The following is a 24,086-nucleotide window of genomic DNA, read 5'->3' as shown; positions in this document are numbered from 1 at the left end:
CACATCTATAAATCCGAGTCTGAAAAAACTTCATTAATCTAATGCATGACTATACTACTGACAAGACTAGAGTCCAGTTTTCCAAACCAGCATTTTTCTGTCTGACCTTGTCACTTTCTGTAACCTTCACTTGGTACCTTCACATCTTTCAACACCCAAAACATGTAAAGCAAATGTTTTGCAGGCACCTCTTCTTCACAGAAAACAAGCCCAGAATATTCTCAAACGATACAGTGACTTTAATACATTGAACGAGATAGGAATCCTGGGAAGAAAAGAATAAAAGACTATGTGGTTTTGCAATTACAGTCTGTCTCCTAATGCATTAGTATGAGAGGATTGAATAGAGAGCAAATAAGCAGCATGATCTCTCTTTTGCTCTAACTTCTTGATTGCTCTCGGGATTGAATAGAGAGCAAATAAGCAGCATGATCTTTTGCTCTAACTTCTTGATTGCTCTCATACAGTAATAATATCCCTTTCCAGTACTTCATACACAGTAAAGTACTTCCTATATTTTTTTCACACAGGCCTCTAATGGAAGAGCAGTTATGATCACGTGCCATCAGCAAGGTGGTAATGCCAGGCTGTCTTAGACTCTGCTACTGCCAGCAAGGGGACGGCTGATCTTGGCAGCAAAGGCTCAGGCATGTGAGTCCCTGGAGGTACAGCTAACATGACACAGGGATATTGGACACTCTGTACAACACACTGGTAAACTGTAGTTGTCAATCTAATTATGGAGCTTATTAATCTACAGTTTATGTACATTCCTCCACCCACTGAGTGTTGTTCTTCACTCTATGAATGACTGATGACTGATGATTTCACTTAAGAGCCAAAATGGCAAGGACCATACCTCAGGACAGGAGGTCATATCATCAAAACACAATACAGTGTTTTCATGATGTGACCTCAAAACATCTATTATTCCCCCATGGCTAACTAAATTAGGGCTATCCCAGCCACTCAAGCTGAATGGATGTGATGCTGAGCAGCAACCGGTGACCGACATCTATTTCACTTTGAAAGTGACCGGCAAATACCAGCGGGCCAAGGTCAGGTGAGAACGACTGCAAAACCTGGTATCTCCCCTTTTGAGCAAACAGCTCCGAATGAGCGTGTCGATTTTCGGCACTGGCGCCGTCGTTCTGGTTATGCACCACTCAAGCGAAGAGCAGCTCACTTTACTTGCGGTGGGACGCTGGGGCAGCACAACCCTTCGCTTCAGGAAGGTGTTTCCCGGGCCAGCGACGGCGTGTCGGGACGAGGGGCGTTCTCCCTGCACACGGATCCCGCCCGGCCCCCTCGGCCGCCCGGCCCCCTCGGCCGCCCCGCCTCCCCGCTCCCAGGCCGCTTCCTGCGCGCCGCCCCGCCCGCTCCGGATGTGCGCGGCGCGGCCATGGCAGCTGTGGATATCCGAGGTAGGCCCGGGGCGAGGGCAGTGCTCGGGGCTCTCTCCCCGCGGTTTCAGGGCTCGCTCCCCGCGGTTTCGGGGCTCTGCCCGCTGACCTGGGCTCGGCTCCGCCCGCGGGCAGAGCCCTCCGCAGGACGGCCGCAGGAGGGGTCGGTGTGGTGCTGTGACGGTCCTTGGAAGCTGGAATGGGCGGGCGGAAGAGCTGCCCAAAAAGCAGCTTTCTTGCTTGTGCGGCAGGCTGCGAGCGTGTGCTCAGGGCCGCCTGGGGAAAGCAAGCTTCCTTCTGGTAGATTCTGCCTTTTCAGGGGGAATAAAGAGGTGCTGCAATGAGATGGCGACCTAAGGGAGCGGCTAAAAAAGAGTTCCAGCTCTGAAGTGTGGGGGAAAGTGGGAAGCGCTGGCGTGTGTGTGGGACTTGCACGGGACCGGAGCAGCGAGTGAGGCTGGTAACCTTAAGAGCACTTTAGGTGGATGTGGTGAGGCTGGCCAGGTGTTAGGAAAGCTGAAGTAACAAAAACCATTTGGATGTGGAGTCAGGGATATTAATAAAAAGAGAAGAAGAAGTGATATTTGACTAACGTGTTAAATAATATTTATGTTGTAAACAAAGTAGAAGTTAAATTGTTGTGAAGAGGTGGAGCTTTGAGAGAAGAAGTGGGGGTTCAGAGGCCACAGGAAAGGAAGTTATTTTTCTCCATGAGAGTGTCTGAACGGAATAACATCAGAAGCCTGTGTGGTGGAGTCCCAGAGTGAACAAGAGCAGGTATTTAAGGAAATCTCATTAAGGGTTAGTTTTCATAATGCCACAGAGGTTCTCTCCTTTTTTGTCTTCAAATTCTTAATGATTATGTGTAGTCCTGTGTTTTTCTGACTGCCTTGTTTGAGATTGCACAAAAGAACTAGGTAGACAGTTGATGAAGGAGTGCTGTATTAAGTTATTAACTGATGTGAGAACCTTCTGTCTTACTCCAGATAATTTAAGCTCGCTCCCTCAAAGTCTTTAATATAGTTCAATATATTAAGTAGATTTTGAGGCATACTTCTATTTTTAATGTATCTGCAGTGGATTAACTGGGTGGTGCCAGGTACCCACTAAAGCCACTTTGTCACCCCCCTTTCTGAACCAGACAGGTAAGAAAGGCTATAATGAAAGGCTTGTGGATTGAGTTCAGGGCAGGGAGAGATCACTCATCAGTTACTGTTCTGGGCAAAACAGACTTGATTTGGGGAAATTAATTGAATTTATTACCAATTAGATCAGAGGAAGATAATGAGAAATAAAACCATATCTTAAAAACACCTCCACCACTCCCTTCTTCCTGGGCTTAACTTCACCCTGAAATTCTCTACCTTCTTTCCCCCAAGCAGCAAAGGTGAACAGGGAATGGGGTTGTGATCAGTTCACGCATGTTGACACTGTCGCTCTGTCCTCCTCACCAGGAGGACTCTTGACAGTCTTCACTGCTCCATGGTGGGATCCCTCCCCCAGGAGACAATCCTCCATGAATTTCTCCAATGCTGTTGTTCTGAAATGGGCTTTTTCACCTGGTTGAAGAAGCCCATCCACACAACAGAGTTGAGGTATCTGATTTACTGCTCTTAAATCCTGTACCAGCCTATATGCCTGAGAACAAGGCTTCTTTACAGGTATTCAATTCATATTGATACTCTGAGCAGCAGTCAGTACTATGTCCAGGAGGTCCTTTTCAGGTTCCTTTGAGGTCTGGTTCATTGATAAGCAGATTTGAGTTTTCCATGCCTTTTTCTGTGAGATGCATAGCTATACACAGTTCTCAAAAAAAGTAACTTGAGCATTCAGTTTGCATGGTAAGTCTTGTCCTGACAATGGCGTATGGATGCCTATTCTGGCATATAGAAACTCATGAGTCAGTTTAGTATGTCCAGTTGGGACAGTCCACAAGCTCTAAGAATGGCCATAAAACCCTTTTTCCCATTGCCTCAGCAATCGGTATTGTAACTTTACTTTAAAGTAGGGCCTTGCCTCTGTTTGTTCCTGAATATGAAGTCTGTTGTTTCATTTTCTGGTTGTACTGGAGCTACAAGGTCTGCCAGGAATGCCTTGACATTTTCCACCAGTCCCCTCCTCTCACAGTCAGAAATAACGTTTACATCTAATTGTCCCTTCCTGCCTAGCAAGAGTACATTGATTCAGGCCACAGGGTGGGACCCCAGTGCCCCCTGCCCATTGCTCTCCTTTCACCTTCTTTAGTACCATTCTCTTCTTCTTCACCATAAACAGGTATTCAATATAGCCTGCATAACTCCCCCAATTAGGGTTCTTAGTCAATATGATATTTTCCAAAAGCTGACACATTCCAGTAAAACAGATTTAAGCCTAGTCACTTTGGTTAAGTTTTTAAAAAATTAACGGGACTCAGGTAAGGGTGAAGCTGATAGTAATCCCTGAATTTGGGGAACAGAAAGGTTAGAAATTAAGGGAGAGTGTTGGATAATCAATGGGTCTGCCTATGAAAAACCATCCCAGATTCCTCTGCATGACACGTCAAAACTGGTAGTGAAAAATCCAAAATTTTGCAGGCCTGAAAAATGGAATTGTTGGTATAATTTTACTGTGTATCCCTTTGGGCCTACCATCCTGTGGGACTATCATTTAAATTCAAAATGGATATTTCTGAAACTACAATAACTGCATTTTCACCAATCCAAGAGTATTAGAATATTTTATCTCCACAAATCTTTGAAATTTTGTGTGGTCTAAAATACTGGTCATCAAGAAATTCTGTTCATCATCTTGGTCTCTGAAATTGGTGGAAGTTATAATGCTGATCAATATTTGGCACTTAATCCAACCTGCTCACAATTTTTAAGTACCTTCTGTGCAGGATGGTTATCTTGCCTACACAGGCAATCCCTCACTTTTCCAAAATTACCAAGATTTTTGCAGCACCCAGCGCAGGGTCAGGATGGACAAGTGCCCATGGTCTCTGACCTGCCTTACCCTGTGGGCCAGCTTTGAGGCTGCTTTGCCCAGGTGAACACAACTGGCAGCTCTGCAGGGCCTGGTGACTCGTGGGGCTGCTTGGCGTGCTTGTATTGCACCCGGCATCGGGAGAGATGTGAGCAGAGGGCTCCAGCATGGGTCCCCCAGAGGGTCACGAGTCCTGCCAGCAAACCTGCTCCAGCTTGGGCTCCTCTGTCCAAGGGACCAGACGTCTTGGCAGGAGCCTGCACCAGCGTGGCTTCCCATGGGGTCACATCCTCCCTTGGGATACACCTGCTCCAGTGGGGGGTCCTCCAGGGGCTGCAGCTGGATCTCTGCTCTGCTGTGGATCTCCATGGGCTGCAGGGGGACAGCCACCTTATCATGCACTGCGCTTGTCTCTGCAGGACATGGGGGAGCTTCCAGCAGCTTCTTACTGAAGCCCCCCTGTAACTCCACCTGCCAAACCTGGTCAGGCAAACACTGTCAGGTTACTTTACTGTTCCTCTTGGTTTGTCAAAGTGTAGTGCTGGGCTACCTGGCCAACAAGGCCAGGTTCAGCACATTGTGTGAATTACTCTTCTTTTTTTGCCATGGATTGCTGGCTTGTCTTCCAAATTGTCTTGAAAGCCATGACAGATTGGCAGTAATGTCACAAGCACTTTGCTTTTGTATTTGTGATGCAAATTCCACAAGAAATGCTTTGCACAAGATGTCCTGTTTTTGAAAAGGATGGCATTCCTGCTTCCCTGTTCTTTCTTATACCCAAAATAAACAGTACACCCTTCAGTATGACAGCTATGTCAGGTTCACGGTTTGTTTTATTCTTCCTCTCCTCTTTCCAAGAATAGTTAAAAGAACAAGAATAGTTAAAAGTCTTGCTTTTAACTATTCTTTCCAAGAATAGTTAAAAGTCTTGCTAGTTATAAAGGCAATTATAAATACTGACACTAAGCAGCTGTGGATAATTGAGTCTTGGAGTCCAACTTTATTCCATTTATATTCCATTTTATGATAGATTTATCAGTCTATATACAGCATGATAGCTATATATCTCTCTCTCTAAAGTTCACCTAACAATCCTCTGAGAAATGCAGGTATTGTTAATCATACAAAGAAAGTTTGTATTTGAAGTATAATGTGAGAGCTTATTATGAGAAGAACGCAAGTGCTTAAGATTTTAAGATTTTTTGAAAGGAGAGCTCTTTTGGATTTGAATGGCATTTGGAATAAACAGCATTACCACAACTTGAGTGCTTAATAATGGATCTTAGTGCCATGTTTCTGAGATTTCCTTTTCTGTAGTGAGGAGAGAGAATAGCCTATGTGAAATAATTTGAATGCCTCTAGACTTCTCCCTCCCTTTCCCTGCCCTGCATGAAACAGTTGGGCTAAAAATTCTGAGATTAGGAAAAATGGTTTACATGTAGTTATTTCTGTTGAATTTTTCCTGGTTTGCTAAGCAGGTAGTGTTGCTTTATAACTCTTCCTCAGAGAAGCTGCTGGTAGTGTATGAGCTGATATTTTTGACAGTGATCCGATGATCCTTGAGCATGCTGAATTGTCACAGAAGTAAAATATTCTCATTGGAATGGTAAGTGGGAGTTCAGGGTATGTATATAATGTGTGAACTTTAGGGAGTGGTTCCCGTGAGTAGGGAATTTGAGATCTTCGATCAGTCTTCAATGACTTCTCATCACTTAGGGTTTTTTTAATCTAAACAATCCATGTCTCTTCCTGCTTTCTTGTGTCTAGAAAATTCTGTTTGCTGCTGCTGCGATTTAAAATCAGTGAATTTCAGGGTTTTTTTCCAAGGTTCCTCCTGGATCTCCAGTGTTAGCAATTTGTTGCCTGTGGAACTGGTTGTTGACACTGATTTCTTTGATGTGCCTGAAGAACATTTTACTGCAGCGTGATAACAAAATGCAGGGACTTTAATTCCTATTTCCCTAAATCTGTAAGAATTTAACTGGCCTATTATGACTTGTAGGTTATAAAATATGTTAATTTTAAAAGCTTGCTTTTCTTTTTATAATTGTCAGTGTTCGGTAGTTTGATACCTGTAATATCCACTGAATTATGGAACAAGTAATTTGCTGCAGGCAATTTGGCAGATTAATTTTTTAGTCAGGAGTAGAATCTCTTGTTCAAGATTACAGGGAAGCATCTGCCCAAAAATAGCATCTTTGTGTTTACTGTTGGTTTTTGGGTTGTGTTGGGGGTTTTGTTTGTTTGTTTTTTGTATACTGCTAAAAGACCTGCAGAAAGTTAAAGGTTATCAATTCTTATTTGAACTCTATGAAATTCTTTCATGTTAACTGGTATGTTTGTGTTCCATCTCCTTTCTCTGCTGTAATTGTTAACTGCTGTCAATTTACTCTTGGATGTAATTGTAGTGGTTTTGATTGCTTTGGTACTCAATGTAGATTTATTTTCCCAGATAACCTGTTGGGAATTTCCTGGGTTGACAGCTCCTGGATTCCAATATTAAACAATGGGAGTGTGTTGGACTATTTCTCAGAGCGAAGTAACCCTTTCTATGACCGAACATGTAACAACGAAGTCGTCAAAATGCAGCGGATGACCCTGGACCATTTGAAGTAAGTTGTAATTTGCATCTGGTTCATGTGCAGTATCCCTTGTCCCTCCATTCAGAGGCTTTGGTGACTGAATGGAAGCATGCTGGAAAGCTCATTCTGTTCTGTGCTCTTTAGTCCCACCGCTTTCCAGTGGGCCAGCTTTTTCTGTATTTGGATGTTTTCTGCTGCTTCTTATGCCATCTCAAGGAGGTGTTAAGCTTGAAGGAATCTGTGTATCTTTTGAGATTCCAGTAAATCACCCTTTAGATATTTCTCTGACATAGAAAAGCTGTCTTCTCTCATCCTTCCTGCTCAACAGCACCTGAGTAGTGTAATGTAGTTAAATGTTTCTTCTGCAGTGAATAGAGTTTATGTTAGGGGATACTTTGAGTTCATAAATAATGTGTGTTTCCATATACTGCTGGCTGTGTGCCATAATTAGTACATAATTCCTCCTAAGAGCTGGCTTTTTAGTATGGATAATAAGAGTAGCGAGTGTTGTAAATAAACTGATCACATATGGTTGTGTATTGAGATTGCATGTGCAAGTTAACTTTCTTTTCAGTTCCCCATCTGCTGTGCTGAGCACAAGCGAGTTGTGCTATTTAAAGACTCCACAATATGATAGGGAGTTTGCGAGCAGAGCTAGAAGTCCATTGGTAAAGTCACTTGTGCTCAGTGTTGTTGCAGAGAGGTCTTTACATCAGGCACACAGATGGTCACATCATACACCAGTTCTTTGTATTTAAATAACATCTCCATGACCATGTTGATAGATTGTTATCTTTCTTGCTATTTATCTGTTGGTAATATATTCTACTCATGTTGTGTCAGGTTGTTATAACTCCCCTTGTCTATGCACCTAGGGTTTGATAGCTAACTCAGGAAATCCTTTGCCTTTATTTACTGCACATTATAAAGAAGAATTTTCAAAGCATCAGAACTTTGTTGCTTTATTGCTGGCCCCTTTGGTCGCTCTTCACATCCTACAGATTTTACTTGGAGGAAGATACTTACTCTGGTTGTTTCTTTCTCAGCCAGATGGTTGGAGTGGAGTACATCCTTCTCCATGCTCAAGAGCCCATTCTCTTCATTATCCGAAAGCAGCAAAGGCAATCTCCAACACAAGGTACAGTCTCTCACTTCTTGCCTCTGTTGAGAAGCCAAATCAGTCAGTTGTTTTATCAGTTCCTAAATTGTGTCTAAGCATTTCTGCTTCCCCTTTTCTGTCCTAATCTCCAGTCTAATTGGGAGGGTATGATGCTTTGTGGTGGGGAGATCCTTTCTGCGGCAGTTCCCTGCAGTGTGCCAGCAGCAGGGAGTGCCATCTTGTGGGGAAATGGGAACAGTGAATGAGAGAGTGCTGCCCTGTGCTACATTTTCCTACAGGAAATTGCTAATAGCATTCATTCCATTTATCTGTTAGGCCATGCAAGAGTGTCCATGTCTTGCTGGGATGGAGTCTTGTGGTAACAGCACGATTCCTTCCTGTAGTGTCACTTCCCAGTTTTTAAATCAAACACTTTAGCTTTTTTTTTCCCCCATCTGCATGCAACTGGCTTCATTATTCCTTTTTAACCTTGAATTTGTTTGTGTATGCGTGATTTAGCAAATATGTAGCCACATTTCAATAGTTATTGGATTGTCTTATCTGCTTACTACATGTTCATATAACGTAATTTAGGTTTTCTCAGAGTAAGATTTGTAGGAAAGAAAGGCAGGGTTAGTGCTAGTTATTTCTTAAATTCTTTTTCTTAGGGCTTTAGGTTCTATATATGCATTTTGGCCTTTACAGGGCTTTGCCTTGTCTTGTAATGTTTCTTGTTTGCTTATATCAAATAATGGTCTGTTTACATTGCAGTTCCAAATTGAGAAAACATGTATGATTGATTCTTTAGTACATTGTTTATTTCTTTATTAGAGATTTTCAACATAGCTTCTAAAAGCAAGTATAAAATTATCATATAGCCCTTAATTTCTGGCTTTGACACCTTTTAGATTGAGACTGGAGTTGGAGCTGCCACAGTATGTGTGTTTATGCTGTAAGGCAGATGTATGTTTGGTGGAACTTAACTGAGACTTGTTTGGTAATGTTTTTTCCTGCTGTGACTGTAAAGTTTGTGCTGGGTACCTTAATTGAGTTGCAGAATTCCCTAGCTGAGATGTTTCCATGCATTTATTTCATTGTGGTACAAAAATTAGTGTATCTGAGACATAGGAATAGGGATGTAAAGGTGAAATTTAATGAGTTCATAGCTAGTGTAGAATACTCAAATACAACTGATGAAGGCCTGTCTTATGACTTCTGTGTGTTTTTAAAACATATCTATTTATATTTGAAATTCTTGAAGACAGGCTTTTGCCTGTTTGAAGTGATATTATAAAAATCTTTAGATTAATGATTAGGGAGTGTTGCCTGTCTAGGAGAGTAACTCCTGGTACAGAGCTGTGAGACAGTAAAACTGCAGTTCTGTGTCTTGCTCCATTTGTGAAGAAGTGCTAAGCATCCTTTTTCTCTTGAGGAGAAGTGGGTACTGGCTGTAATACTGTCTGGGACTGCTAATTTAGGCAGGTGTCCAAGCTTCATAAAATGGAAGTACTGGGTGACTTGTCAGTAGAGATGGAGGACCTGGAACACATGTGTGCACAGGTCATGTCCGTAGGAATGTGAAGCTGGGAGCATTGCTATGGTTTCTCAAATGAACAGTGTTTGGCAGAGTTACAGAGGCAACTGTAATGTTCCTCTGCACTGCAGCTCCAATGAACAAGAATTTTTGATTGGTCAGTAGAAGTTCCAAATCTGATTTAGCAAATGCCTTTGGAAGGTAGTCTTTTTTTAGCAGAATGTTACTAATTTAGAAAAGCACACTCTGTGTGTGCTTCACTCCATTGGGTCTGGGAAATCTAGCTGAGAGGACTGTAGAAGTTAGAGAAAGCTGACTCCAGAACAATGGGATCTTACATTATAGTGGGTTTCTACTGGTAGCCAAGGCTGGTAGAATTACTCCAGAGCAGTTCACTTGACTAGTAGTAGCTCTAGTGTACTCTGAAAACCCCAGTTCTGTAAAGCAAATAATTTGCTTGCAGTAGGACAGGACTTCACAGCACATACTTTTCTGTCTGTAAAGCAGACATTGGTTTTTCTCTCCTTATCAGTCTGTGCCTAAGGTGCAAATAAGGCACCTTGAAGAAGAAGGTTAACAAGAGAAAATTTTGTGATCAGAGAAATATTGCAATTTCTCAGTTCCTGCTATGACTGAAATTCAGCAACAAATACACAGTCTTTGGCCAGAGCTTTAAATTGATCCCACATCTTTCTCCTTTTCCTTTCCACAGTTATGCCATTGGCTGACTACTACATTATTGCTGGAGTGATTTATCAAGCACCTGACTTAGGATCTGTCATTAACTCCAGAGTTGTAAGTGTTCTGTGCATTTGATGTGTACTGGTTTATAACCATTTTTACTTTTGGTTGCCCCCCAGGCTGTTTAAATATCTCTTCACCATTCTGAGGAAAGATCTTGTGTAGTAAGGGTGCAGTAACTTAAAACAAACACCACTGGTTAATCCCCACGTGAAAATGCAGGATCCTGTGAGAGTGCAGTATTGCCCAGAAACTAGGATACTTTTTTAAGGATGAAGGATCAGAATAACCGAAGCTACACAATTGGCAGAACAGCATGAAGTTGGAATGATCAAAATTTTTAAATTATTTTACATATGTATGTAATAGTAATTAATCAGTGAAGCTTGCTTTGGAAAGCTAATCTTAAGATAATGTAATATTTATTTTTAAATGAGGCATATGTTTTCAATTGATGTGGTATTTCTTCTCAAATTGGATGCTCAAGTTTGTTTTCATTCCTTCTGTTCTCGTAAACTATTGGTTTTTTGCAAGTTTTTCTGTCAGTTTAGGAAAGCACTTCAGAAGAGCCTTGTGAGAACCTGTTAAAGAAATTACATTCTCAGTCCAAAACTGGATATTCCAAGTTCCCTTTCCAGAACAAAAATGAATATAGAATATTAATTTTAAAATACCTATTTTCAAAAATTTACATTGTGTTTGCTCCTTGAATTCTGAACACTGCCTTGCATCCTTGTTCTGAAAGCTCACTGCAGTGCATGGAATTCAGTCTGCTTTTGAAGAAGCGATGTCCTACTGTCGCTATCACCCATCCAAGGGCTACTGGTGGCATTTCAAAGATGAGGAAGAACGAGGTATGACTGCTAGTTTCTCCTGCATACTTTGGGAGAGGAAAGGAACGTAGGGAAAAGCTTGAGGCAATGCACAGTGATGGTGGAGAGGTGAGATGAAGTATCTGAAGGGTAAGTTAGGGCTCTCTACCAGCTGAAAGGAATTTTGCCCTTCTGTGCTAGTGGGAATTAATATCAAGGCACGGGTGGGAGATGAAAATAATGAACTGTGTGTCAACAAAGTGGGCAACTCTTCAACCCACTGGGGACCAAAACACATTTTCAGAAGCCAAACCAGTTTTTCAGGAGGTAAGAATCATCCTTAATCTGTCTTCCACAAAAAAAACCCACACCTTATGTCAGTAAGAAAATGGAGGTGAAGTTCAGAGGAGAGACAAATACCAACTTGTCATACAACAAAGAGCTGATAAGAGAAAATAAATTTTAATACATCTTTCTCTAATATTTCTGTGACTTGCAGAGAAAACTAAACCAAAAGCCAAGAAGAAAGAGGAACCAAGCTCTCTTTTCCAAAGACAACGAGTAGATGCTTTGCTTTTAGACCTAAGACAAAAGTTTCCACCCAGGTTTGTTCAGGTATGACACTCAAAAGCTACAGTTTTACTGTAACTTAGAACTTAAAAGACAGTCATAGGTATTTAAACAGGTGAAACTGAATTGGAATTTTGTGTATTTCTGGAATAGTAACATGGATTAGATTATGAACTTGACATGGAAGGCTCATATCAGAGTGTAGGATCTCTGTAATCACTGGAGTCATTAAGACCTTGGCAAAACTATGACAGCGAATTTTATTATACACCTTCCTTATCTTCCTTATCTGATCACAGAGGGTCTGCTCTCAGCTATCTGATGTTGCTGCTGCTTCCAGTTCCTTTGTGAACTCAATCAAGCAATCACAGTATTTTTAGTTACTCCATTGTTCTAGAGACTCATTAGTTAGTGTGGAAATTCTTGGCATTCTGTGAAGTTGTTGTGGTTACCTCTGATTGTCTTTGGTAGCCATTTGTTCCACCAAGTCTTCTGCTTGGGAGCAAAGGAAATTGTTTACAGCATCTCACAAAAGTGCTCCTCAGCCAGTCCTGGGAAAGACTAGCTAATTGCATATTTTTGTCTTTAATGTTTTTCAGTTGTCAGAGAAAAAACTGGATGTTATAAAATATTAACTGGATTTTGTTTAAAGTGTATTTAGTGACCCATGCTACCCTCACCTCTTACATATGAGTGCATTGCTTGCATTTAATTCCTAAATTAATGGCAAGAAGGATTGAGAATTACAACTGATGTGTTGGTTTTCTTTCTTCCCTCACAGCAAAAGCCCGGAGAAAAGCCTGTCCCAGGTAAAACTGTAATATTTTTACAAGACTTAAAAAATAGGCTCTGTATGCAGTATCTTTCAGTTGCCAAGTAAGCTCTTGCTGATGCTACTGTGGTTGTTTAGAATTCTGGCATTACCTAATTGTGCAAAGTAATGGATAAGAGTGAAGACTTTGAGTTGATCATAGGCAACCCTCAAACAGGAAAGGCATGAACTGTATCACTTCAATCTCTTCCACCTTTTAACTGATATAAGTATGAATTTATTCTCTGCTTATTATTCTTACACCTTTGAAATTAATGTTGCCCTTGTGACATTAACAATATTTTCTAAATATTCTGAAGAGTGTTTTAGGAATGAAAATCAGAGGTTTAACTTTCTTTTGTTGTTACATCTTTAGTGGATCAAATCAAAAAGGAACCAGAACCAGTCCCTGAAGCTGTCAAGACAGAGGAAAAAGAGACTGTAAAGAATGCTCAGAGTGCTGGTGCTAAAGGACCACCTGAAAAACGAATGAGACTCCAGTGAAGGGAGAAGCTATTGCACATCTGGATTAGTCAGAACCTGGAAAACAGAAGATTCTTGCTCCCTTTTCTTTATATTTAAGCTCTTCCACTGAGACTGAGAATTCAGGGACTGAGATCCCTATAACAGCTTTTTCCGTAGAAACCTCTCATGCAAATGTTAATGTCAAGATGTGAGTTGCCTCAAAGGAGCTGTTTTCAGTCTTCATCTTAATTTTGAATGCTGACTTCTCAGAATGGTTTTTACATGGACATGTTCAGCAGCCTCCTGAAATCTTTACAAACTCTGCATCCTTTGTGTCTAGGTTTCCTATGTAAAAAGAAAAAAAAAGCCTTTTATATATAAAAAAAAATTTGAATTCTTGGCAAATAAAACTCCTGGCTGCTGGAATGCCTTTCTTAAATGTATGCTTTGTTAGTAGCAAATATGTCATATATGCTGGCAGCATTTTTTTTTTTTTTTGCTTGGACATTGGAATATGTTGTCTTCTATTTTGAGGAGGAAAGGTTAGGTTACCCACTGCAAATTGCTGTGCCTCTAGTTTGCTTGGGATAAAGATAAAAGATTTGCTAACTGGACCCTCAAATCCATGTAGTTAGATGTCAGAATGGTCACAGTTTCTAGATATTCTTGGACACGGGTTGTACTTAATGGTTAAGCTAATAGTTTTATTATAGAAGTAAGTGTTTTGGTGAGAGATTTATGACGTAAAACAGGCTAAGATCTCTTGATGCTGCACACTCAGGGAAGCTGTTTATATTTCTAATTTTCCACTGTAACTCAAATGTATCAATCACATCTCTTCCTCTGTGCTCCTGGCACTTCCTTGCTCCATTAGACATGTGCCTTTTAGACTTGTGGAAGTGGGACAGAGGAAGAGAAACATCACTAACACCTATACACTTATTTAAGCATGTTGCTTACATAAACCTTTTTTTTTTTTCCCTCAGAAAAATTAGAAATCATCTGTTGAAAAGAAATTACCATTAGTTTGGTTTTGCTTTTTCACCAGTAATGGAGTAAACCTTGAAATGGTTTGCTTTCTTTCCACAACTGTTACCCATTTTCATGGAGTAAACCGTAGTTAGCAAGAAAAAGGTTTGTACACAGAAAGACTAAAGTATGCTTCAATACATGTGTCAAATTTATCTTCAGGTTACAAGACACTCTTTTCAGTAACTTAGCTCTCCAGTCAGAGCTGTTTATTACTGAATGCTAGAAAGACCTGTCAGGGCTATTTATCCGTGTCATTTTTGTTGTGTAATCCAAAGCTGTAATGTTAAAAGATGCAGATATGCCAATAGCTGTTCTCAGTTAACGCAGATACAGATCTGAAATTCATATATTCATGTACTTGAGTGTGTATTAGGTTTATTTCATACCTGGATCAGGTTTGAACAGCCATTTCTCAAAATGTTGATAAAAGTAGATAAGAAAATAGTGTGAACTATTAGATCAAGTGAAAATGTAGAAAGCAGTTACTCTGGGATGTTCAAAACCAGACAAGGTGGTGTGAATATACTTAGAACAAAAGCGTTTTGGTTCTTTCTTGTATTATAGAAATTCCTTTGAAAACAAGTAGTAGAAGAAGCACAAAAGCCATTCTCTCATCCACCCCCATGAAGGAAATGCAGGATTTCCAGAAAGGAGACATGAATGGTGAGGCACCTCAGCAGTCCTTGCTGTGGATGGCCAAAATAAATGGAAATGGCCATTAAATGAGCTGAGAACCTGTATGTAATTTGGAAAAAGTTACCAAGACACATGACAGACTGCACTTAATGAAGATCTAGGGTATTGGGCTTTCGTTGTGTGTGGGTTTTTTGGTGGTGTGTTTTTTTGTGGTTTTGGGGTTTTTTTTGTATCCTGTTTTTTTAATGGAGAAAATTATCTATTCATGAATCTAAGGAAGTATTTAACACTACTAGCAGAAGAAAGCTTACTTATTGCTGAAGGCACATACAGCTGTGGCAAAAAATGCATGCTGCAAAATAGTGTGAGCAAAATATTCTATCAGTCACTGGATTTCACCTGAAATAAAGTGTGTTGTGCAATTCAATGTCTGAAAAGGAATTTCCCTAAAGTAGAAGGGTTTGAATAAGGGCAGTAAAATGAGTAGGACAGAGTTTCTCCTATGATGGCACTGGGAAGACAAGTATTAAGTCTTTATAAAACTGAATAGTGTAACAAATAGTAAAGTAGAGGACTCTTGTTCTGTCTTGTAGTACAAGAAGAGAGGGACATGTAAATGAAGGTGAATTGGAGTTACATTTGGACTGAACCATTATACTGCATGCTCAGAATTTGAGCTGATCAGAGGTAAGGATGGAACGTGAAGGGGCAGATTGTCCTCACATTTATATCTCAGCAGCCTTTCTGTCTTCTGCAGAAATGCCTGATGTTGGCTGGTGTCAAAGGGCGTTAAAAGGGATGGATTCCTGGTCTGATCCCATCTGAGTTGATGTGCCAGCATCTAAACTATTGAGAGAATAGCAAATGGCTTCCAATCATGAAACAAGCATTTGAATATGATAAACCTTTTCCAGGGGAATTATCTTTCCCTGAGCAAATTACATTTTAAAACAGTAAGGGATGTTACCAGTGTGTTGATTTCCTAGTAGCTGTCCAGTGCTGAAGGTTTGCTATATGGGGAACTGAAAGATCTGATCCTGTTAATTGCTGACCAGATATTCTACAATAATTTCATCAGTTAAGGGAGCTGAGATACTAATTTACTGAAGTGACATTATGTCAGATATTAATGTTGAAATGTTAAGCAGATTATCCTGTAGTCAGTAATGTTTTTCAGTGCGTGAAAATCTAAGCCCTTTTTCTCTTGGTGTAGAGTCTGACTGTGACATCCAAAGTGCTTCCAAACGACATTCAGTATTTGTAGCTTGTAGATGAAAGGGAAAGAAGCAAGCACTTCTGAAATTTGTTTGTGCATCACTTTCTTCTGTGTAAAGGAGAGATTTGGATGAACAAGAGAACTATCTCTACGTTTTGCTCTTAGATAATAACCATTCAGACTTCAAAAGGGCTTTTCTTTGCCTAAATCATGGAGTAGCAGGAGCTGAACATTACCTGGAACTCTAACAGAAACAATTCTCCTCAAAGCCTGAAAGTACATATAGATGTTTGCATACCTATGAACAGCTATGTATAATTGTATGTACTTGTGTATATATGTACATATGCCTGCAAAAATCCAGCTAGACTGCTGCCTCAGTTTACTGTGTAAAGCTAACGGTGTCTCAGGTGCAGCAGAAATACCATCTTTGTCATCTTTTCATTAAGTAAGGTCTGACCAGGCTATATGTTGCTCTCACACATTCCTCTTTGCCACTCTGCCCCCATACTTCATATTTTGGTAGCCCTTTCCTAGGAAAGAAAGATGCCATCTGGTCAGCCATTACCAGAGCAAGATGTTCTTGGAGCAAGAAGGGGTATAGGCAATAGGAGGGACAAGGCAAAGGGGATAATTAGCTTCATACTAATGCTTTGAGACCTGAGTATTTCCTAGTCTTAACTCTATAGCTATGTTTATATTAAAAGAGAAAGTAAGTAGTAGGCAACCTCATGTCGAGGGATGGAAGGGGTGGTAAGACATGACTCTTGCAAATTGGCAGAGTGATTTAGTAGGGTCTTTTGCATAAGGAGTGATCACACAGCAGAAGCTTGCATTTAAAAACAGCACTACAGACTGCATGCAGATTAGGTAACAGGATTTTTCCATTACTCTGGTCTGGGTTATATTTATTTAAAGAGACATAATCTGATGTAGTTCTCAATACTGAAATGCAAAACTGATAATTGAAAAATAGTGGACAAGCATTCAACAACTAGCTGCACATAAAAGACTTCACCAGAAACAGTTTCTATAATTCTAAAACCAATAGGAAAATAAATGTAATGCTAAAATAGATAGGTCATGAGTTTGGATGGATATCCAGAAAGATCTTCCTAGATGGATCCTAATAGAAGCAGGCATCCTGTATTCATTCCTTTAATCTGAGTGTATTACAAGGTCTGTGCTGCTAATGCTGGCCATGCTTGCAAGGTACCAAACCACAGAATCTGCAGCACCTTTGGGCAGTAGTTGGTAATCTCCACAGCTGTTAGTTAGGCCTGCCATGTGCACAGCATAAGGTACCAGCCCTTCCAGGACCCTGGGGCATAAGGCAGTAGAAGGAGGCTCTGAGCATTCTGCCAGCTGCTTCTTTCTTTCTTGCCCAGCCTCTGGAGGGGCAGTGCCTATCTCCAGCAGTTTGAAATGTTAGGTGTTGCTGCCTGTGCCAGGGTGATGGCCAGCACACAGAAGTTGGTGACAAAAAGCAGGATTCCTGATATGGTATGGTAGAAGGATACACCTCCTGCAGTTGAGAAAGATAAGGGCCATAGCAGCTTGGACTTCATCCCAAACGTGCTTGTGGTGCTGAAAAGAAATTTGTGAAGAGTTCCTAAAAGGTAAGAGCTGTGGCTATGTTGAATCCCAGCACAGGTGCAGCAGAAATACCATCTTTGTCATCTTTTCATTAAAAGATGACATTTTCATTATGTGCTAGAAAACCAGCATGCATATCTGTGTTGTACGGGACATCCTGTCTTACCACCCTGATCGCTGTCTTATGGTTGTGTCTTGCCAGAGCTGAACGCAAAATGGGGATAGTACCAGTGGTAGATGTAAGTGTTCTCTTTCCAGTGCTATGAAAACACAAGTATTTAGAGAGGACATGATGTGGGAAAATTGCTGCTGCATAAGTGGTGTCTGTATTAACGTGCATTGCTGTAGGTATGTAGCAGCTGTGGTGAATCTGCAGCACCTTTGGGCAGTAGTTGGTAATCTCCACAGCTGTTAGTTAGGCCTGCCATGTGCACAGCATAAGGTACCAGCCCTTCCAGGACCCTGGGGCATAAGGCAGTAGAAGGAGGCTCTGAGCATTCTGCCAGCTGCTTCTTTCTTTCTTGCCCAGCCTCTGGAGGGGCAGTGCCTATCTCCAGCAGTTTGAAATGTTAGGTGTTGCTGCCTGTGCCAGGGTGATGGCCAGCACACAGAAGTTGGTGACAAAAAGCAGGATTCCTGATATGGTATGGTAGAAGGATACACCTCCTGCAGTTGAGAAAGATAAGGGCCATAGCAGCTTGGACTTCATCCCAAACGTGCTTGTGGTGCTGAAAAGAAATTTGTGAAGAGTTCCTAAAAGGTAAGAGCTGTGGCTATGTTGAATCCCAGCACTATGTGCTAGAAAACCAGCATGCATATCTGTGTTGTACGGGACATCCTGTCTTACCACCCTGATCGCTGTCTTATGGTTGTGTCTTGCCAGAGCTGAACCCAAAATGGGGATAGTACCAGTGGTTCTCTTTCCAGTGCTATGAAAACACAAGTATTTAGAGAGGACATGATGTGGGAAAATTGCTGCTGCATAAGTGGTGTCTGTATTAACGTGCATTGCTGTAGGTATGTAGCAGCTGTGGTGTTGATAGGGTTGAGGATTTTATACTTAGTACTATTAGTTTACATCTATATTATGGAACGTAGTGGAAGTGAATTCTCCCCTGGTTCCACCTTTTTTCTTGGAGGGTATGTATGCTGTAGTAGGGATGTACTAAGGTCACCACAGGGACTATTTCTGTACTTACTCATTTCTAACTCTAACCCATAGCCTGTTTCTGATGTCCACTTACAAATTATCCTGTAATAAAAACTGCAAAAAAAGCAAAACCCAACCCTTTGAGATTTTAAAACAGATTTTCCCACTTGTGGTCTACCCAAATTGCTCAACACAAACATCTGTGACAAGGAGTGTGAAGCTGAACTGGGGCTTGTCCTTGCTATGTCTGCTCAGAGGGAGAAATACTCTTTAATGTGAAATGAAAATTATTAAACCTGAGAACATGTTTGTGAGAGGCAAATTTACTGATTCCTCCTCGCGAGGGCCTCTGTTCCGGCTCAAAGAGCAGGGTGGGCTGTCTGGAGGCGCGGGCAGCGCTCGGCGATGCCGCAGGTGCCGTTTCCCGGGGAGGGGGCCCGGCCCGGCGGCAGTTGGAGCCTCGGGGCGGTTCCGCCCGGGCCGGGCCCTCCCAGGTTCTCTCCCCGCTCGGGCGGGGGCGGCCGGTGCCGGCGGCCGCCATGGGGCCGCTGCCGGGGCTCCTGCTGCTGCTGCTGGGTGTGGCGGGGTGCCCCGGGGCCCGGGGGGCCCGGCCCGCGGAGCCGCGCGCCGCGTGGGTGACGGTGCCGCGGCAGCTGAGCCCCCGGGGCGACGAGGACACCCCGGCCCTTTCCTACTGGCTCAACGTGGCCGGGCGGCCGCGGGTGCTGCGCCTGCAGCCCAGGAGGGGCCTGGTCTCCCGCCCCTTCACCCTCGTCACCTACGGCCGGGATGGGGCCCGCCGGGAGGAGCACCCCTTCGTGCGGGACAACTGCTTCTACCAGGGCGACGTGGTGGGGAGCCCCGGCTCCCTTGTGGGCCTCAGCACCTGCGGCAGGGGCCTGCACGGCATGCTCTGGGTGGAGGATGATACCTACGAGATCGAGCCCGTCCCCAATGATCCGGCCTTCCGGCACATTCTGTACCGCATGGAGGAGGACCACAGCCCCGAGGGAACCAGCTGCGGGCTGACGCCGGACGTGCTGCAGCAACAAAAGGCTGTGCTGCCGTGGTTCAAGGCTCCCAAGGCAGCGGAGGAGAACGAAAAGCTGAAGGACTGGTGGACACACATCAGGTATGTGAAGATGGTAGTGGTCGTGGACCACGTGCGGTTTGTGAAGTCAGGCAGGAGCAAATCCCAAGTCTTGAAGGAGGTCATGCAAGTCATCAATCTCGGGGACATTTTGTACAAACAGCTTTCTGTCCGGCTCTTTCTTATAGGACTGGAGATCTGGACTGAAAAAAACTTTATAAACATTACTAACTCTATTCCCAAGGTACTTAGTGACTTTAACGCCTGGAGAAAGTCAAACCTGTTGCCTCGCATGTACCACGATATTGCTCACTTATTTGCATTCCAGTGGTTTGGAAGCAGCCTGGGATTGGCATATATAGGGGCAGTGTGTGATAGCCACTGGGCAGCGTCTGTTGTTTCCTTCACTACGCTGAAGCTGTCTTCACTTATTATCACATTTGTCCATGAGCTGGGCCATAATCTTGGGATGGTCCATGATAAACCAGAATGTAATTGTAAACGCAAGACGTGCATTATGTATGAAAACAATGCTGAAACGGATTCGTTCAGTGACTGCAGTTACAAACAGTACTTTGAGCTGGTTGTAAATGGTGCTCCGTGCCTTCGTCAACCGCCAGCACCTGGCACTTTCTACACCGGGAGAAGTGAATACTGTGGGAATAAGATAGTAGAAAGTGGAGAGCAATGTGACTGTGGTTCAGCAGCAAGCTGCCGAAGGGATCCTTGTTGCCGCGCAAACTGTACATTTACTGCAGGTTCAAACTGTGCATCTGGAAAATGCTGCAAGAACTGTAAGGTCCTTCCAGCAGGAACACTCTGCAGAGCAAGTAGTGGCAGCTGTGACCTGCCAGAGTATTGCAATGGGATTTCCCCTCAGTGCCCAGTGGATGTATACCTACAAGATGGAGCTCCTTGCAATGATGGTGTTTATTGCTATCAAGGAAAATGTTCTTCCCACAGAGAAAAGTGCCAGCATCTCTTTGGCAAACAAGCCAAGGTTGCCCCTTTAGATTGCTTCAAAGCAGTGAATACTCAAGGTGACCGGTTTGGGAATTGTGGTATTCGTGACAATATCTATTTTGAAAAATGCAGCATGAGGAATGTCTTATGTGGTAGGATTCAGTGTGAAAACATAGTCAAAATACCTTTCTTGCAGAACCATGTAACAGTAGTCCAAACTCCTGTTCGAGATATAAATTGTTGGGGTCTCGACTATCACGTAGGTTTGCCAAGAGCAGATGAGGGAGCTGTGGAAGATGGCACACCATGTGGCAGTGATATGCTTTGTATCAACAGGACGTGTATGAGTGTATTGGTGCTGAACTACGACTGTAACATGACAAAGTGTCATGACAGAGGAGTGTGTAACAATCGCAAGAACTGTCACTGTGAGTATGGCTGGGCTCCTCCGTATTGTGAATTGGAAGGATATGGAGGTAGCATTGACAGTGGACCCCCTCCAGCCAAGAAGACCGAGAGAGCAATAGTAAGACTAGTACTATTTGGTTTTTTTTCTATGTGTATTGTTGGAGTGGCCCTTTCCATCCGTTATAGACAGAAAGTAGAGGGATGGCTTGCGAAGATAAAAGCCCAATTTCGTAGAATATTGCAGTTTTTTCAAAGACAGAAAAAAAGACAAGTTCCTAAAGGATAGTCGCCTGCTGGTGAGTGAAAATCCACCAAAGATAAAAAGGCAATATCTTTGGATTCTCTTGAGGAAATGCTCCCCTTTAGCAGAGCCATCTGATAACTCATCAAAATAATTCAAGAGGTTCTGAACAGCTCTAATCTCAATGTGATATCATTAAATGCAGAGTAAATCTTATCTCTGTATATTTTCTTTTAAGTTAATAAATGCAGGCAGTAAGGCATGATGTTCTTTGTACCCTGAGCTCTTAAATTGATGTAATTGAGTAAACTGCAGGTATTGTGTTTATGCTTCATATCAACAGTATAAAAATGCAAACATCTTAAAATAGGTGTAGATAGATGTTTGATGTGGTAGGATTCAGTGTGAAAACATAGTCAAAATACCTTTCTTGCAGAACCATGTAACTCTAGTCCCAAACTCCTGTTTGAGATAAAAATTGTTGGGGTCTCGACTATCACATAGGGATGCCAAGAGCAGATGTCAAACTACTTGCTACTCGCTTCAATTTCCTCCTTCACCTAATATTTTCCTCAATTCAGTGAGAGAGATGTTTGTGAACATCTTTTGTCACTGGTTAACAATCAAAGAGAAAAAATTGCACTTGCAGTCTCCACCGGCTCCTTCCAGGCAAACCGTTTTGTGTCTCTGTGATTTAATTTACATCTGTGACACACAGACAGGTAAGGAACAGGTATTGCAGTGAGATACAGGTGTCTGTTTCACAAATGCTTCCAGCTGTTTACAGGGAGTAACCTTCAGGAGGGAGGTAGACCACAGGGACCAGGGTCTTCCTTTCGTGGAAGAGTAGAGAAGGATTATCCAGATCACAACCAGAAAGCATTGCATTTCTGAACCATAAAATATGTCTCAACAGTGTAGTGACTCCAAATCTGGCATTGCACAAGAACAAACTGGTTTTATTTCCTGGAAATTTTCCAGTGTCTTGACTGCTGACTGCTTCTGAGAAGTGCTGTGTATTTTATTGTCTCTGAGTGGAGCTGTCTATGGGACTCCCCAAGTTAACTGAATTTCTAAAGTATTTGGAATTATTCTGCAATTCTCCCCTACCTAGAATATCTGCAATATATGATACCGACTTTATCTGACTATCTTAGGGGGTTTCTTTTGGCTTATTCTCTGATTCTTTCTTCAGCTATAACAGAATGTGTTCTTAGCTCTATGGAGTGCTACACAGAACATTGTAATTTTAATTTTTTAAACATAACATAAAATATGCCTAATTTCTGAAAAATATTAGGGACATGGAAATACCATTCAGTACGTTTTATTGTTATTATTTGTATTACAGCAGTAATTACACCGTTCTATCAGATCAGCATGAAGAGGGGTCTGTAGTCCAGATCACAGTTAATCCTTTTTTTTAAAGGTGTTTCAGGATAAAGAGCAAGTGCTATAACGTATAATGCACTTGTCTGCTAACAAAAGAATTACTTGTATTTAGAAAATAAAGAACACGCTTTTAGCAAACATTCTGTAAAGGAAGGGTTCCCAACACTTGGGAACATTTGGGAAGAAGGATATTGGTGACTCTGCAAATTATTATGGTCAACTCTTGCTGCCTCCCAAATATTTAATATATGTTTTTAGAATATGTATTTTCCTGTAATTTTTAATGTGTATTTTTTTGGTGTCCTGTATCCAAAAAGGATAATTACATTATGATGGGATGTGAAATACAAAGCACATGATTCACAGTTTTTCCCAGCTTTTTGTCTAGAGCAAATCGGTCCTTAAATATTTATCTAGGCTGTCTGCAGAAATGAGGTAACACATTGTTTGTTTAGGCTGTGCTTATTGTCATGATAGAACATGGATGGTTTTGATTAGATGATGAAAACTTGGTCCTGCATTTATGCCAAAAGGCAAGATAACTGTCCTTGACTAACACCACATCTATTCCTCATAACCAGAGACCTCTTTTGGGGACTGGGGGAGTGGGAGGGGTGTCCTCTGAGAAATAACAATTGTAATTCAGGTGTTGCAAACAAGGGATAGAGGACAGACAAGAGAGATGTGAATTAACTGAAAGATGGAGATAAAAAGTAATAAAAGCACTACACCCAGCACCTTCCGACTACCTATGCACATCTAGTACCTACTAAGACTTTTTAAATTTTGCTTTTTAAATACAAAAAGAGTGGCAGAAGTTTCAGGTTGCCACCTTGATGGCCTGCCATTGTTGATCAATAGTATAATATAAATTCCCAAGTATAGATCTATTCTGAGACAGAGAAACACCGGAGTCAGGGAGTTCTTGTTTACAGACCTGCATACTGAAGAGACAGAGGTGTAAATTAAAGCACATTTGGCCCAGAAAGCTTACTTGCAAATGCAGTTTTGGGAAAGATAAAGTAATAAAATCCTGTGGTTTCTGTTTTTCTGTGTGCTTAAAGATGGTTCTGCAAAACCAGGACGTAATTGGGAGGAGGCTTTCAGTGAGCTTTGGATAAGAGTATTTCTGTATACTTTTCTTCCATTTCTTCTTGGGCCCTATGAGCAAGACAAACATGTATCTAACAAACCTACTCTATGTTTCAAAAAATGTGTAAGCTCCCTTTCTGAGATTTTCTCCTTGAAAATATTGTTGTTTCTGATTTCAACACAATGAAAAACTTGATGTTTCTGGTGGTTTGTTAGAAATGCCCCACTACTCTGAAGGTGCTATGAAGGTTCAGGTCTAAGTTCAGTCCTAACCTTTCTGGTTTCCCTT

General features: G+C 41.9%; 2 protein-coding genes across 2 annotated transcripts; both read left to right on the top strand.

The window, feature by feature from the left end:
- Positions 1–1,301: 1,301 nt before the first annotated feature.
- Positions 1,302–13,407, top strand: MED6 (mediator complex subunit 6). The gene is made up of 8 exons (XM_039705209.1): positions 1,302–1,424; positions 6,820–6,979; positions 7,996–8,087; positions 10,295–10,377; positions 11,069–11,177; positions 11,635–11,750; positions 12,487–12,514; positions 12,893–13,407. Exons 1-8 carry the CDS (start codon positions 1,403–1,405, stop codon positions 13,018–13,020), a joined length of 738 nt encoding a protein of 245 aa, XP_039561143.1. The 5' UTR covers positions 1,302–1,402; the 3' UTR covers positions 13,021–13,407.
- A 171-nt stretch (positions 13,408–13,578) lies between these two features.
- LOC120500394 (disintegrin and metalloproteinase domain-containing protein 20-like) lies at positions 13,579–22,713 on the top strand. Its single transcript, XM_039705208.1, has 3 exons — positions 13,579–16,275; positions 17,519–17,809; positions 18,479–22,713. Exon 3 carries the CDS (start codon positions 19,151–19,153, stop codon positions 21,356–21,358), a length of 2,208 nt encoding a protein of 735 aa, XP_039561142.1. The 5' UTR covers positions 13,579–16,275; positions 17,519–17,809; positions 18,479–19,150; the 3' UTR covers positions 21,359–22,713.
- The last annotated feature ends 1,373 nt before the right edge of the window (positions 22,714–24,086 follow it).

Source organism: Passer montanus, unplaced genomic scaffold (genome assembly GCF_014805655.1).
Source record: "Passer montanus isolate IOZ18808 unplaced genomic scaffold, ASM1480565v1 scaffold18, whole genome shotgun sequence".
In the NCBI taxonomy this organism is placed as follows: Eukaryota; Metazoa; Chordata; class Aves; order Passeriformes; family Passeridae; genus Passer; species Passer montanus.
The sequence above is the reverse complement of the archived record's forward strand: the minus strand, read 5'-3'. Positions and strand labels throughout refer to the sequence as shown.

What these genes read in the sequence shown, in the direction of transcription:
- MED6 (XM_039705209.1), top strand. Translation starts at nt 1,403, where the DNA reads ATGGCAGCTGTGGATATCCGAG. An exon ending in GGCAGCTGTGGATATCCGAG is followed by an intron (nt 1,425 to 6,819) that starts GTAGGCCCGGGG and finishes TTATTTTCCCAG; the next exon opens with ATAACCTGTTGGGAATTTCC. An exon ending in CAAAGATGAGGAAGAACGAG is followed by an intron (nt 11,178 to 11,634) that starts GTATGACTGCTA and finishes TGTGACTTGCAG; the next exon opens with AGAAAACTAAACCAAAAGCC.
- LOC120500394 (XM_039705208.1), top strand. Translation starts at nt 19,151, where the DNA reads ATGGGGCCGCTGCCGGGGCTCCTGCTGCTGCTGCTGGGTGTGGCGGGG.